Here is a 17,116-nt window from a genome sequence, read left to right as displayed (position 1 = left end):
TTGCGCTGCTATCCGGGCAAAGAGTGTTGGTATTATTGTCTGAATTGTGCCTTTAAGCCCGACACGCGCTGCTCTGCCCTCTCCAGAATGCCATGACTAGCAGAAGGGACCTCGGTCCTCGCGCACCCTTGGTCTTCGATGACGTCACATGTTGTCCTCTTTCCCACCTTCAGCCTCTCAAAAGTCTCTTTTATGCACCCGAGGGGCTAGAGAAATGGCAATAAACGTAAACTTTATAAAGAAAAGGGGATTGCAAGTCCACTAAATGTTTCCAAGGCGTCCTCGTGACCCCTTACACCAGGTGTAGCAAAGGCAGTGACACTGGGTACCAAAGTACAAGCAAGGGGGTAGCCCCTGCTACACCTGACTACACCTAATTGACATCCAAGTGTGCTCGCGACTCCCCGTTTTAGCCTAAATAACAAATGTAAGGTTCCAAAAAATCGTTACATGAACGTGACTTTCTCAAAGACAAACATCTCTCAATGTTGTTCAACAATGACAGACACGTTCTATGCCATCGAAATATATGATGTAGTAAACATACTTTATACGCCATAAACATTTCTCAAAATTTATGCAACAAATTAATGCGTCTCACACTATGCAGCGGAATTGCTTGACATACTTGCGTGTAAAAACGCTTGAAAGATTGTTCATAGCTCGCAATTATATGGTTCGAAAGGAGAATTTGAAATTAATCATCTAAAGTGAACACTGATATATCAAAAACATTTCTTACAGCTTCGCCCCTAACTGAAGATGAACCGTGTAGTCCCCATAGCGCCCGGCAGGTGGCACTCCGCCTTTTCGCGGCTTAGGGCTAACGTCACGCCAGAGCGCCTCTAGCTCCCCTGGGAGCCCGCTCTGCCCGGTGCCCGCTGCGCCCCAGAGCCCTGGCAGCGCCTGCGGCAGCGTGTGATGCAAGGTTTGCAGCAGCTCGCCAACTGCCCGCAGAGACCAGCCGCTTCTCCTGGGCAGAGCTAGGCCTGAGGTTTTGTGCAAACCACAGAGGCAGGAAATCTACATTTGAGAACGACTTTTCTAACTATGAGGTAAAATAAATTAATATAGTGCAGCGCATATTAATAAAAAACGGTTGTTTGCATTGCCCGCCCCTAACACATTAAATCTTCTAAAAAAAAAAACTGGCGGCGGTAGTCAGAAAGGTTCCTACTTTGTCATTAACACTTTGCTTTCGTCATGTGACCTGCCCACACGGGTCTTAGAGCAGGCGCACTAACCCACTGAGCAGTCACCATTCTTGTAACTTTCCATTGCAAGTTACAGTCGCAACTGGCTTCCCTCGTTTATGCCCCACCCCCATCATGGAGGTTGTCTGGCTCAGGGCAGGTTAGAAACGAGCTGAACCAATTTCTGGAGTTTATTTCCTATTTTTCAAAAAGCCCTTTCATTCTGGTCGCCTTCGGGCATGCAGCGTCCGGCGGGGCCGCCACGTCTGGGTAAGGCAGCTCAGTTGACAAATGATGAGTTTTCAAAGAGCGGGCTCAGAGAGAAGTCGGCCTTTTATGAATGACACCGAGGCGTGCAATAATGTTGTTTATCCATGCCCAATATCGGGAGGCTTGGTGGAAATGAAATCAAATCCCCTGGCTTGCCCTCTCGCTTGCTTTTACTCACCTGCCCCTCCGCTTTTTAATCCACCTGTTTATAGCTCGCCCGACCCTGTCCCCAAACTCTGTACAGATTCCCACCAAACAAAGGCTGTTATCGTTCCGCAAAGCGCTCCAGCGCCTCATTGGGGATAGAAAGCGTTATAGGAATGCAAATGATTTACAGTGCAATACGTCCCGTCGTCACACGATCTAGAGCAGGAAAGAAAGAATGAAAATATTATAGGTCGTTTGTAGGTAATTAAAGCAGTAACCTGCTATCAGTGGGCAAAGCGCTAAAACGCCTCATCGGGGATAGAAAGCGCCATAAAATGCAAATACATTTCAGTACAATGTGTCTCCATAGCAACTAGGTCTGGGGCAGGACAGAGAGAATGAGAGTAATAAAGGTCAGCAGTAGGCAATCCAAGCATTAACCCACGAGCATTGCCTGTAGCCATGAATTTCTAATGGGAAACTACAAGTACCAGGAAGCAATTGAAAAAAATAGAACCAGAGGAGTTTAGGCCAGTCCATGACATCTGACATAGATAGCAGTATAACGGTTTATTGGGTGCCACCATGACCACAGCGCCCTGCTGAGAGTGGCTCTGCAGATGCTTGATACCTAAATTAAAAGTAAGGGTATCGCCCCTCCCTCCAGGCCATCAGGGACACTGTCTCCAGCCCCAAACGTTTTACCTAGTAATCATTCATTTAAGGTGTGTTTGTTGTTGGAGGGAAAATCTATTAATAATAAGGTATGACAACAATTTTACACAATAATATGGTTTTAATCATTCAATCAATTGGGAAAATCAGCCAGTCTCAAAAAGAGACCAAAGTCTGAAGTTCAAAGTTCTGGATTACATGCAGTAGTATATATACTGCAAAAGCCACATTGTGCCTGAGTCTTGCCAGAGTCCTGCCCGTCTGCGCCCGTCAGCGTCCCGGAGGCGGCGGGAGGGCCTGGCTTTATAGGGCTCCGCCCTGTGGGAAAGATGGTTTGCTATTCATCGAGGGAACTTCTTGCGCTTGTCGTTCTGTTTTTCTGGGTCGCCACAGGGGAAAAAGGCACTGTCCTGGGTGTGGTTGGTCGCCTGGCTATGCCCCCGCCGCCTCACTGCGGAGAGGAGAGGATCGTGTGAAACATCTTTGCTTATTGCTTAACACGAGATCAGTAAGCAGACATGCCCTGGAGATCTTTGACCTCCTCGTTAGGGAAAAACCATTATGTCTGATGCTGACGGAAACCTGGCTGGGGGAGTTGTCCAATCCTGACATCATGGCGGCTATTCCACCGGACTATAACATCTTTCGACAAGATAGAGCCAAGGGAAGGGGAGGTGGGGTGGCTTTGGTGGTGAAGAAGCCAGCCTCGTGCTCGATTCTTCCTGTGGAAACAATTGCAGGCTCTGAATCCCTCGCTTTCACTATTATGCTGGCCCCACAACAAGCTTTGAAAGGGTTGCTGGTATACAGACCTCCTGGACCAGCTGGTTCTTTTTTTGATGACCTTCAGGCAGCGATTTCTGAATTAGCTTTGAGTGCTCAGCACTGTCTGCTGGTGGGAGATTTTAACTTTCACATGGATGTGGGTGAGGATTCGGAGGCGAATAAATTGTTCGATATTACGGCCCCCCTTGGCCTCGTCCCTTTTCTTGCTGGCCCCACACACGACAAGGGACATACCTTGGATCAGGTTTTCTCCTCGGTCCCTTTAGTGGATATTGAGCTTCTCCCGGTGCTCTGGACCGACCATAGGTTGGCCAGATTCTCTGTACTGGGCAGGGAGAAACTACCCAGTAGCGCCCCTAGACAGTATGGATCTGCCTCGAGGGCATTTCACCGGGTGACTCCTGAGCTGTTAGCTCAGGCTTCTATGGACCATCCGTGCCCCCTTTCAGGTGACTTAGAGCAGGACGTAGAATCCATGCAGGTGTGGCTGTTGGATAGGCTGAATGACCTTGCCCCTGCAATGGCTCCACGGGCCACGGTAAAGCGGGTTTCTGCTCCGTGGTTCACTGAGGCATTGTGTGCCACTCGCCGCCAGTGCAAGGTGGCTGAGAGGGCGTGGCGCCTTCAATATGACCTGGAGGCCAGACTTGCTTACAGGACGGCGTTCAAAGCCTATCACCGCGACATCCTTCGCGAGAAAAAGGACTATCTTGCCAGGAGGATTGAGGCAGCTTCCAATTCATGCAAAGAGATCTTTACTGTGGTGAGGGAGTTTACGGCCCCTAGATCCAATTTGCCTCAAAGTGCGCCATCCGAATCATGGGTCTGTGATCTTGCTAAGTTCTTCACGGACAAAATTAAATCGATCCAGGACTCCTTCACAGAGAGGTCTGCCGAAGTGCTTTTTAACACGGTGGTTGGATCAGCTCCTTTGATCACTCGGGATGCTGTTCTGGAGGAGTTTCCTTCCATCTCCACCGATGCTTCTCTGGCACTTTTGGCCAATCTTAAATCGGGGTCGCCATTAGACCCCTGTCCGGCCAAATTTTTGGCCAAGATGGCGGCTGTGGTCAACCCATTGGTCAACCCTCTCCTGAACCTTTCTTTGAGGGAGGGGAGGGTCCCGCAGTCCTGGAAAAGGGCAATGGTGATCCCCCTTCTCAAAAAGGCTGGTCTAGACCCGGAGGTGTTGGCCAATTATAGGCCCATCTCCCTCCTCCCGGCGCTGGCTAAAATCACAGAGAAGCAGGTGCATGGCGCACTTTCAAGCTTCTTAGAATCCAATGACCTGCTACACCCCACGCAATCCGGTTTCCGCCCTAATTTAAGTACGGAGACGGCACTCTTGGAGGTGTCAGAGGTCATCAGGGAGACACTGGATTCAGGAGGCAAGGCCATGCTTGTCATGCTTGATTTGTCGGCGGCCTTTGACACCGTCCCCCATGAGGCGCTCCTCGCCAGACTTTATGACATCGGTCTGAGGGGGACGGTGTTCAACTGGTTTACATCTTTTCTTGAGGGCCGCCGACAAACGGCCTGGGCCTCCCCGAGCTCCGCTGAGATGCCGCCATTGGGAGTCGGAGTTCCGCAGGGTTCTGTGTTGAGCCCGACTCTTTTTAACATCTTTATGACCCCTCTAGCGGCACTGGTGGAGTCCTTCGGGGCCCAGACCGTCTCCTACGCTGATGATACCCAGCTGCTCTTCACGTGTAGGAAAGATCAGGTTTTTGATGGAGAGAGCATTCGGGGCTGTTTAGGGATGGTCTTCAACTGGTTTCAGCAGAACAGCCTCAAAGCTAATTCTAACAAATCGGAGGTGCTGTTCTTTGGCTGTTCCTTAGACCCTGATTGGCGGGCGTGGTGGCCAGTGGATATGTGCCCCCCTCCTCAGGCTTCCCAGGTGGCAAAAAATCTGGGAGTCAAGATTGACAATAATTTGACGCTGAGATCCCATATCCTTGGTCTGACGGGCACTTGCTTTGGCATTCTTAAGATGCTCCGGAAGTTTTTGCCTCTGCTCACAGAAGAGCATAGAAAGATCACTGTGCAAGCCTTAATTGGCTCCAGATTGGACTATGCCAACGTCCTCTATTTAGGTCTTCCGGACTATCTTGTTCAGCGGCTGCAGGTTGTGCAGAACTCTGCGGCTCACGCTATCTTTGGCCTTCATAGGCGAGCTAGAGCATCCGGTTTGGTGCAGTCGCTTCACTGGCTGCCCATCCGGAAGCGGATTATGTTCAAAGCATTGACCCTGGCTCACAAAGCGCTTTTTGGCTTTGGAGCAAAGTACTTGCAGCGCAGGTTTGTCTTTTATCGCCCGGTTCGATCTCTGCGGTCGGAATTTTTGTTTCTGGCCGTGGTTCCCCGAGTGACGAAGGCCCGTATCGGGGGCGCTCCTTTAGTTTGAGGGCCCCTCAGCTCTGGAACTCTTTGCCTCTTGCCTTGCGACGTACATCTAATCTGCTCTTGTTCAGGAAGGGCCTTAAGACCTGGGTTTTTAACCTTTAGGGTGTCTTTTTGTCTCCTGTTTATGTTTGTTTTTATGGTGTTATGTTTTTTACTGAGCCGCCTAAATAAAGCGCCGGGACACTCTTATTGAGTAGCCGTGCGCTATAGAAATAAAATTTAACATAACATAACATAACAAAACAACGGTTACAAATTCCTCCATGACGCAAATAACTAGCTGGGCAGATATGATATTACCTAAACTCGTAAGTATTTCCAAAAATGTACGTACCTGTATTTAGCAGAAGCCCCCTCTTGTGGGTTAGGTCTCAGAATAAAGGTGAGATAACGTAGAAACACATTTTTATGTTTTCAGCACAATTAGTGATTATCTCTTGTTTGACGTCAATGGGCCCAACCCAGCCTGCCTGACTTTAACATATTCTCAACAGGCTTGCTCTAAGGCGGAATCCACCCTTGTTAATACCCCGTGCTCAATGACAGCGCAAAACAGTTTCTACTGTCTGCCTCTCGTTGTTTAACCCCTTCTCTGCAGGTAATTCCCCCGCTGTGCTGGGGGGGGCGCCACAGTCCTTGTGTGCTGATGACAAGCTGAGCTCGTCACGGCCACGCCCGTTCCTGATGACGAGCTGAGCTCGTCATCAGCATGGGAGGGGTTAACAGATAGAAATGTGGTGGCGTTTTCTGTGATGTCTGTACTAATTGTTGATGTCCTGTCAAGTTTGATTCTGCAAAGAAATATCTGTTTATGTGTTTCAGCGCAGCTAAGTTAACCATGTAACTTTCATGTATGTTTCCCAAAACGAATGTGCACTGTGACCTATTTCGGCAGAACCCACAGTTAACTTTTTCAGCACAGGCTTGTATTATATTTTCCTAGGCCGGGTACCTACTGTCATAGGTTTCAAACTATTCGACACCTGAAATGTTTATATTGGGGTTTGGAATTTTAATACTTATGTGTGTCTATATAATGTATTTCTTTTATTTTCCTACATCATTCCCTCCTCAAGTTGATTCTTTAACTATTTTCCCACATTCCCAACTACTAGGGGGAGCACCTGCTGCACACTACTCTATCCCTCGAAATCCTTAGCGCTTTTCCTAACCAAATAGGCTCCTCCCATTTTAGCTGTCATCCTTTTACAACATGCTATTATTACCTGAAAAATAAGACACGCAAAAAGCAACAATGCCACCAAAGGTAACAAGGCCTTAACCCTGACTTCCAAGATGGCACCCACTCAAACCAAACCAGGAACCACTCTTCAGGGGCACCGCCTTTCGTTGACCATTTTCTTTCTAGGTTATGCAATGTCCAAATGGCCTCAGCCAAAGTCCCATTGTCGACTTGCACATACTCTCCCTTCATGGCGATCTTTATCAACTTTAATTCTAGTTCTTCAAATTCAAGTGGAGGGGGGCTCACAAGGGGGTTGCAAACCGCATTTGGGCCTAGCCAGACCGTTTCCACTATCCCTCATCCCTCTGGTGGCTACCCCTAACAACTGCCACCATGCTTCTTATAACCACTTGTGTCATTGAATAGTCTGTGTTCCTGTGGGACTTCTTTCCAAACTGCAGTGCCATAGTAATCCACAGTTTCTTTTTGTTCGGTGCTGATGAGGCATGGTCGTTGGACGGTCCATGGGATGGTCATGTAACTGGGAGATGTTCACACCTTGTATCACCAGGGAGGTGGTGTGTAGAGTCACAAGGGAGCAGAGGCCAGTCCAGTTCGGGGGTAGTTGCATGTGGAGCTGGGTCAAACACATCCAGCAGTGATCATCAGGCTGGAGGTGCCGCGCTGCATATTGGCGCTGTAGGTGGTGATCTTGCAGTTGACGTTGCTCCCCCACCTTACTGTCCCATTACCTCCGAAACAAAGAGAAAACTATTAATTTCACTGCCATTCTAAGGTGTGTAGTAATTCCTGTCCATGTATATCGCTGTACGTTTGCCTCCCATATTTCTTGACATTGGCCTATTATCTCATCATATCTTAGGTGACTGTTTGTCTTGGTACCATCCCATAATGATCTTGCTCTACATGTGAACTTGGCTCCAGTGTACCATTTGTCCTGGACAAATACTGATCCCCTAATGCTAAGACCTGGTCTACTCGCACAATCAGGGTGTAGAGGGTTAACTGAATAGTTACTACATTCAGACAATGGGTAAGACCTTTCAAAAATGCCTCGGTGTAATACCCTTTTACCACCCTGTGTGAGCCCTCTTTTTATCTGCCTTCTTCAGTCTTGATATCTCTTCCATTATCTCTTGTTTTTCTATCAGGACTTCTAGGACTTCAGGGGTGGTGTCATATCTAGTTGTATTAACTTGTGCAGTTACAGGGCTAAAATGAGTTGGTTATAGTTTTGCTTTTATTCTGCATAAAAAGATGTGCAGGAGACAGCGTGTAATATTTGGGGAGATGCAATCTGTCCATCGCTGCAACAATGGGGATGAGGGAGCATACATAATAACCGGTGTTGGACATGGAAGTGTCTGTACTATGCATGTGCTAGTACAACACATTCTCAAATAAAGCAGTATCGAGAGGGTCATTTTTAGTATCATTATCAACAGTTTTGTGCATGTGTGTAATAGTTGATGTAGGATCAGAGGAATAAAAATACACTAGGGCTAAGAATAGCAGTATTAGTGCACCAAGAAGGAAAAACAAACAAGAAATACATAACTTGAAAGAAGTATTGTCTGCTGTTAGAACGATAAAGGGAGGCTTGACTCCAGTTGCATCTCCTGTCTCCCCACCCCCCTTTCTTTCCTGCTCGGTGTCCGAAAGGATGGATGGAACAGTTGGGGACAGGCAAATTTTGCTGAGGTGAATCCATGGTTTGTGGCAGTGGATTTTCATTGCTGTGCTGTCTGTTATAGGAAAGGGTCCTTCAATCTTGTGGGTCTTTCACTTGCAAAAGTTCCTCATTGATAATTGTAGTCCACAATGGTAAGGGTGCCTGTGCGTTGCTGCGCGTCAGCTATACGTGTACTTTGTTTAGTGAAGAACTTTGTGGCTTTGCTACATTAGACATGTAGACAGACATTTCAGCGTGTACAACTTCAGGTGCACTCTCAATCTGCACTTTGTCTACTTAGTGGCACAAATACATTAATTGCTCTCCCTGTCACAATCTGATGTGGGGTCAAATGTTAATCTGGTCATGAGGTGTTTCTAAAGGTGAACAGTGCTAGTGAAAGATTTAGTTTTTTAAGAGGCTGTCCTTGGAGATGATAAGTTGGCAAAGTGTGTGTGTTAGTCCTAACAAAGTGGTGAGGAGAGAGGAGATGTTATTGAGTATGTGGGTGCCAAAGTCGGACCTGGTCCCCCTCAGGAACGTGCAACTCTGGTATTTACCTCGCGGACCAGAAAATCAGCAGCAGACTTGACATCACAGTGGACACAATGTACGGCTGCTTAAGAACGGGCAGATTACAACTATCAGATAGCGATAACGATTACATCTATCAATCATGTCAATGCGCAGTTCCTTTAAGGGTCCTTGTGATAGGGGTATTATGGAAGCAATTACCTTAAAGGGCGGGGCTTGATGAATACTGCTAGCACACTGTACAGGTGCGTATGTACATTACAAATTAATCTTGGCATATTCAGAAGAACGTGTTGTCTCTGGCAGTGTGTAAATGAAGATGTAGTTGGTTTAGGGCTATCAGTAGCAATGCTTAAGGCATGAAGGGTTTTCGTGTGGATATCGATCTATATATTAAATCTGTTCCTAATTATGTGCATCCCAAGCTCCCCACAACTGTTTCTCATGCTCTAGGGCACTTTGTTGTATCTCTCCAACGTGCATGTAAACTGTCTCAGTGTAATGTGTTGATGCATCCAAAAGGGTCCAATAGTCGCGATCTTTCACTAGCTACCAAAACTGTGGTATGTGTGTGTGTCAATAAAGGGGTGTTTTGCTGCATCTTTGGCTCCCCAATCAGCCAAGGCATTTCCATGTGACACTTCACCACTGTGACTATATGTGGCAGTATTAAGGCTTGTAACATGTCCTCCAAGAGGTGCAGAACGGGACTTCCCTCGGACTTAAGGAACCCACGTCTGTTCCTCCTCATGATGCTAGACTGCACTATTGTGGTAACATAGGCTGAATCATTGTATACTGTTATTGCTTCTCCTTCCCTTGTTTAAAGGCTGCCACTAAACTTACTATTTCAGTAGCCTGGGCTAAATAATGAAGTGGCAAAGTTATTTGGACTGTTATCTACAATATATCTGAAGAGTCAAGTTACATGCCTTTGACCACTACTGCACCTGCGTGTCTCAATCTCATGTTCTTACTCTATTATAGAAAACCCATCTACAAAAATATATAACACTACCTAGAATGGGGTGTGCAAAGAAGGCAGCAAGGTTGACTACATGGCACTTAACTATTTTGAGGGATGGTGGTGATAAAGTTATTTCATAGGCTGATACTCTCTGTTTAGTGTTGTTTTGGTGTTCAGAATGATCACAAATACTGCGCTAAGGCAGAATCCACCCTTGTTAACACCCTGTGCTCAATGACAGTACAAAACGGTTTCTACTCCTGCCTCTCGTTGTTTAACGGATTGAAATATGGTGGCCTTTTCTGTGATGTCTGTACTAATTGTTGATGTCCTGTCAAGTTTGAGTCTGCAAAGAAATGTAACCTATTTATGTGTTTCAGCATAGCTCAATTGACCATGCAACTTTTATGTGTGATTCCTAAAATGAATGTGCACTGTGACCTATTTCGGCTGAACCCACAGTTAACTTTTTCAGCTCGTCCATGTGTTAGCCTAGGCCGGTTCACTACTGACATAGGTTTAAAACTATCTCATACCTGAAATGTTTGTATTGTGGTTTGGAATTTTTATACTTGTGTCTATATAATGTATTCCTATTCATTCCCTATATCATTGTCTAATTAGTTGACTGCAAGTAAAACAAGACTGCATCGCCCAGAATGCTTTTGGTTATCACACAAAGTCCAAGACTGGAAACCCTGTCTGCAAAGACCTGGCTGGAAGTGGTTACCCTAAATGTAAAATGCAAAGGAGGCCATGACACATACATTTTATATTTCATGTTACCATTCAGGTACAGAGCTTTCCTTATACAAAGCATTGTTTTTAGGCTTGTTAGTCCATTTTTAGGTCTCGCTAAGACGTAAGCAAAAGCAAAGCTTTTGCTTACTGTCTATGCGAGACAACTTATGTTGTTACTTTTTTTTTTTTTTTTTTTAGGTCTTATATAGCGCATGGCTGCCCGTGAGCGTCCCAGCGCTGAAATTGCAGAACTTCTGAGGGTGAAGACGGGGAAAGGAAGGAAGTTATTGCGGGAAGAGATGAGTTTTTAGATGCCTACGGAATTTCAGAAGATTGGACTCAGAACGAAGATGAAGTGGCAGGGCATTCCAAGAGATGGCCACAGTAACCGAGAAACGGCGTCCTCCAGTTCGGGCTTTTCTAATTTTTTGGACTGTGGCCAGATGACCTTGAGCTGATCGTAGGGGCCTATTGGGTCTGTATGGAAAGATCATATCTTTTAGCATTGGGGGCCCTTGATTTTGCAAAGCTTTATGGGCCGTGCAAAGTGCCTTAAATTTGACCCTTTCGCGGATCGGCAGCCAATGTAGAGCCTTAAGGGCGGGTTTGGCTGAGACTCTGCGAGAGGTCCCAGTGAGAATCCTAGCTGCAGCATTCTGTGTACTTTGCTGGGAATGAGGACAGCAAAGTGCCACGCGCATTTGCAGGCCGACATTCGACCTCGTGAGCGCGCACGCCCAGCCGGCGCCGTGCACATCCCCTGCCTCTGATTCTCACCTAAACACGCAGGCAGGCACACACGCAGGCAGGCACACACACAGACGCAGGCACATACAAGCGCACTCACACACAGCCACACACGCCGTCCCTCCCCCCACACAGCCACGCACGCACCCCCACCACTCACGGGCGCGCACACACGCACACACACACACACACAGATACAACCCCCCCCCCCCCCCTCCCTCCCACTCACCGTGCTCTTTCTGCCTCGTCCGTGTCCCTCTCTCCCTCGCAGCCATCGGGCGTGTCTCGGCGTGGGAGCTCCACAGCGCTGGTGGTCACTCGGGACGGGACCGGGACTTCAGCTGCCTTAGCGCCGGGGCTCCCTCTCCAGCAAAGAGCGCGCATGCGCAGGCAGCCCCCGCCCTCAGTCGCAGCCCAGTCCTGAGAGCTGCTTTCGGTTTCATAGTAGTGCTGTCTGTGGAGGACTTTAAGGATCTTGTTTTCTTGAGGTACGGAATTTAATGCATGAAACTTTCGGGAGAGTTAGTCCGCATTGCATAGTATATTTACTCAGCGTTGTGCACAGGAACGGGGAATATGCCGAGATGCAAACATGCCGGCCCCTGGAGCAGTTTTGAAAAGTAGGCTGCCACTTTCGAGCGAACATACTCGCTCAACCGGCCGATAAAGCAGAGACCAAAGTGAACAAATTACTAGTGGGCTTTAAAGTTTGCTTAGGATGGGGCGGGGGCGTGTGGTTTTGAAAGTGAAAACACTGTGTATACCGTCCTGTACTCATTTTGCAGGTGAAAGGTTGTTGGTGCTTACAAATAATTTTTGCATTCATACTGTGACTTACTTTTGTAGTAGGCTTGCATCAGGAACAAGCATTTACAATGCAATAGGTCTCGCATTGACGCGACTTTGAGCTATTGGCATTGCAAATAACAATGCCTTTTATTTTTCTTTTCTTTTTAAAAACATAAATAAAAGGCATTGTAATTTACAATGCCAATAGCTTAAACCCGCGTCACTGCGAGACCTATTGCATTGCAAATGCTTGTTTCATAAGGCAGTGGACCCAGAATGTAGGTCCCAAATTGGATAGTATGTCAAACAAAAGGCACGGACTGCAAAATGTTGACCCGGGTCACATTGAACATTTGGGCACTCTAGCCACCACCCCTGTAATGGAAACAGGGTGACCACCACCAGGGCTTGAAGTGGGATGAAAAAACTAGGGGGGGTCTCTCAAAGGGGTATGGCCAATGTAATTCAGGTTGTGACTTAAAAACACATAAGCTAAAAAACTGTGCTTAACATAGTGTGCTGCCCCACTTGTTTTTTGGTGTTTCTGTCATTCCCCCACATAAGCACCATACGCAAACAGAAATGTACACCATGTCCCTCTGTATATACGCATTTGTTTGTACTATAGATATGTACCTATATATGTGTATTGCTTTGCATAAACGTAGAATAATTGTTTAAATTTTTTTTTTTAAATTACATTTTCAACACTTGAAAACCAGAGTTCATCTAATGCATCTTTAATCTACATATACATCTGTATACCTTCCATGTACTTGATCTATATATTTCATTTCTTGTAAAAAAAAGCATATTCAATGCACTACCCTATTTCTCACCCTATACCCCTAACAATATCTTTAATCTACATATACTTAACTCCTTTATGCATCTATACACTTTCCATGTACTTATGGATCTATATATTTATTACTTTCTTCTAATTAGCTTTTCCAATGCACTACCCTATTTCTCACCCTATGCCATCTCTCAATATATCTTCTACCTCAACTCTCTGATTCATCTCAAACCTCTTTCTACTACTCTTTCCAATGGACTACCCTATTTCTCACCCTATACCTCAATCAATATATCCTCTACATCCACTCTCTCATTCATCCCAAACCCCATACCACTAATATGATCCCCAAAATAACCCTTTCTAGACTCTCCCCTCTACCCCTCCTTGCATCATCTGACACCTCTTTTACTATACCGATCCCCAAAAAGAAGCCTTTCTAATCTCTTCCCTCTAACTCTTCCATTCCACATCCCTTTTATACTCATCCCAAGCCTCTTCCTACTGCTATGACCTCCCCAAAAAAAGTCTCAATTCTTCACTCTTTTATCCCCCCACTATCCTTTTCAATCAAAATAAGAGACTAACATGTCGACTTCTCAAATTTCATATTTCAATATACTAATTCACCACTAATCCTTTATGGGTTCCAGAGTAGCGTGCTACTTGCAGAAAAAGCGCTTCAACCCCTCATCAGGGGTAGCAAGCACTATATAAATGCAAACCTTTTTCCCTCTTCTATCCCTCCGCTACCCTTCTCTATTCAAATAACTGAATAACATATCCACCACTCAAACTACTTTTATATTTTACTATACTAATTCAACACTAATCCTTTATGGGTTCCAGAGTACCGTGCTGCTCGCCAAAAAAGCGCTTCAACACCCCATCAGAGGTAAAAAGCACTATATAAATGCCAACCTTTTCCCCCTCTTCTATCACTCCCCTACCCTTCTCAATCCAAATAACTGGCTAACCTATCCACCACTCAAATTATTTTCCTATTTTCCTATACTAATCCAACACTAATCCTTTATGGGTTCCGGAGTAGCGTGCTACCCGCCGAAAAATCGCGTTGACGCCTCATCAGGGGTAGTAAGTGCTATATAAATGCAATTACAATTACAGTTGCATCCAGATATATAAAACAACAATAAACATTAAAAAAAATTATACCTACAACAAGCCAGGACTATTGGCTTTGTCAATGGTTGTTAGTTGCATATGATAAATAAGCACAAAATACAGCTTACTTGTATATAACATTGAAAATGCTTCTGTTCTGACATGATAAGACTTTGAAAGAACTGTAGGAAGTCTCTTTACAGTTACATCAAAGGCATTGAAGAGCGTACTGCTGCAGAGTTTAAAAAAAATGTCACCGTGAGGGTAAAAATGGAGAGCCCGATAGGGACCCGTCTCAACGCCTGCCTTTTAGGACTGCTCATGCTGAGCACCGGTAGGACCCGGCCTTCTTAAAGCCCTGACATTACATTACAGACTGTCTCCAGACCTGGACTTTTCATTTACAAATCACAAGTGCAAATGAGGCAAAACAAACACACAACACCCAGAATACATTAGGCTATCATATAAAGCCCACAACTGGAAACACTTTCTGTAATCACCTGGAAGATGAACATCCGAAGTGGGAGCAGTTGGTTAACGAGGAAGTTGCAGAAGAGTGGCTCTGAAAGGGGTGGAGTGGGAAGAGGAGATTGACTCAGTCACATTCTAGGCAGAGTGCCTGTCTCGAATATATGACGTTACAAAGAATTCAGTTGCAACGCATGCCTTTACCATGCATGCGTTACAACGGAATTCGTTTACCACGCATAACATTTACCACAATTACTAGCGTGGTGACGTCATATGTCGTTAAGAGAAAGGGGAAGTTTATTTTCCGTTTTCTCTTAAACGACGCTGATACCCGACGTGACTTCAGGTGAGTTTCTTTTTTGGGGGGGAGACCCCCCCAACCCCCCCTTTTTTTATTTTTTTCCTTTACCACATATACCTTTACTACAAACCTCGTAGTAAAGGTATGCGTGGTAAAGGCTTTCGTGTTAACCACGCATGCGTTGTACTGCATGCGTGGTTAACGACTACATTGTAAAGGCTTCGTTGTAATGGCCGTTTCCCGCCTGTTTCCAGCTCAGTGTTGGTTCGTACGCTATTTGCATTTTTGGCTCGTGTCTGGACCAGAAAGGTGATGTACATCAATTGGTACTAAAAGATTCAAGCAGTGTACAGTAGGAAATATGTGTTTTGAGCTACGGACAGTAGGAGACATTTATGAAAGATATATAGCGCAGATTTCATCATGCAAGCGAAATAGAATGACATACACTGACAACAAGCAAGAGAATTGACAATCCGTGCCTCAATTTAATCCAAAATCAAATAAAGAAGTGATATTCAAGCTTCTACCTTTGTGTCCAGCTTGTGGTAATGAGGCTCTGTAGACTTGTGTCAATCCTAAGGGAGGTATCTTTGAGAGACCTGGATCTCTCTCATGTCCATTGTCTCCTGTGGGTGCTCAACACATGGTAAGACTGTGTATAAATGCACCACCGCCCCTGATATTGGTAGAGGCAATTGGGTGGTGAGAGTGGACATCTAAATCCCACCGGCTGAATAGAAACCAGAGGTCTTTACAGCTCATTGAAGAAGCTGTCTGCCTCAACCCCTAACACATAGTAGTTTCACTGAAGAAAATCCCTGAAAGGGTGAGCTTAAATCCGAGGAGTTGTTCTACTCCAGAGCTCTGGGTACCCAATTCAATGTGTGAATAGATCTTCCAGTCCATTGTTTTGAGTGCATTCTGTCATTTGTAGTCCAGCTTAAACCACTTTAAAAGCAAGACTAAAAGTTCCAGAATTCAAATGAAATTTCTGGACTGGATGAACCAGTGGCACTTGAGAACGTCTCTACTCGAGCCCACCAGCTTAGGACACACCAGCTAGGTGTCCCTGATTCTTCGGCATGTGTGAAGGTGGGAGTTTCATGTGGATGGGCTCAGAGGCAGGAGGCCTTGTGTGACTCGTAGTGATGATTGAATGCGGTGTTACTTGAAGAGACGATTCTGTAGTTTTTCCTACGCTTCAGGATAGATGTAGGGAACCTGAGTATTAGGTGGATGCTGTTGTGCACCCTAGATGCATAGTTAGAGACAGATTGTCTTATTTTCAATTCTTAATTTGAATCCTGGCGATATTATGGCTATGTAACCTAATGGCGCCCAGCTATCAGAATACTGAGTTTTCAGTTGTGGGCTTTTATTCTACCAATAGCTGTTACCAGGGCTGATGTGTACTGTAGAAATACATATTGTGTTACTGCAGCTGGTTCAAATAAAAGAGAGATTGGATGTCCCAGAATATTTTGATTTGTTATGTGAAAGCCTAGAACTGGACAAATGGTGTCCTTGTGGAATGAAGTGGCATGGTCACATATGGTACTGCACCCTGTAGAAGATATGGTAAATCCACCCTACCTACAATGCATTGCATGCAAGACAGTACTACAAGTACATTCAAATAGCTATGTCCATATATACAATTAGTAGCTTTGAAATATGACAAAAGAATTATTACATGAGTTTCAGAATAGGTTGTTCTCTGTGTGGAGCTGATGAAGGTGAATTTATAGACGGTTTCATAAATGTGAGATGTTGTAGTGAGCGGAGTAACCACTGCCAGCCAAGCTTAGGACCAAGTGTGTGTCTTGCTTAAAACCTTTAAAGAAAATAGAGCCTTGAGGCTGTAGTTAAAACCTAGGGAGTAACAACACATGTAACAGGGGGTGTCCTCATGGGAGGTTACAAGAAGAGACAAGGCGGTACTAAGGAGGAACTACTAAGCCTATTGACCAATGAAAAGCCACCATTTACAAAGGACAGGGACAGGAGCCAATTAAAAAGATGGGTGGAAAGTGTGCGGAGCTTTGTGCACATATCCTGAATACAGCATGTCTGGAAGAGACAGCGCAAGCGCTGCCTAGGCGAGTCCTAAAAATACCAAACTTTCAACCTCAGGCTGTATATAGCAGACGTATTCAGCAGGTTACACAGACCCCTGAACAGCTGAACTGTCTTTGGGGATACAGAGTACACACAAGATCAGGCCTCACAGGATAGAGCAGTTCCTCCAATTAGAAGGGTCTTACATGCATTAACCTTCAG

General features: G+C 45.6%; 1 protein-coding gene across 1 annotated transcript in view; it reads left to right on the top strand.

Annotated features, from left to right (window-relative positions):
- Positions 1-214: 214 nt before the first annotated feature.
- Positions 215-17,116, top strand: part of NXPH3 (neurexophilin 3) — a 365,581-nt gene continuing 348,679 nt past the window's right edge. Inside the window, exons 1-2 of the mRNA XM_078640664.1 lie at positions 215-252; positions 893-1,055. Of these exons, the coding sequence (XP_078496790.1) occupies positions 215-252; positions 893-1,055 (201 nt within the window). The remainder of the gene's footprint in view (positions 253-892; positions 1,056-17,116) is intronic.

The sequence above is a fragment of the Lissotriton helveticus genome, chromosome 5_1 (genome assembly GCF_964261635.1).
Source record: "Lissotriton helveticus chromosome 5_1, aLisHel1.1, whole genome shotgun sequence".
Taxonomy (NCBI): Eukaryota; Metazoa; Chordata; class Amphibia; order Caudata; family Salamandridae; genus Lissotriton; species Lissotriton helveticus.
This window is presented reverse-complemented; position numbering and strand designations above follow the sequence as displayed.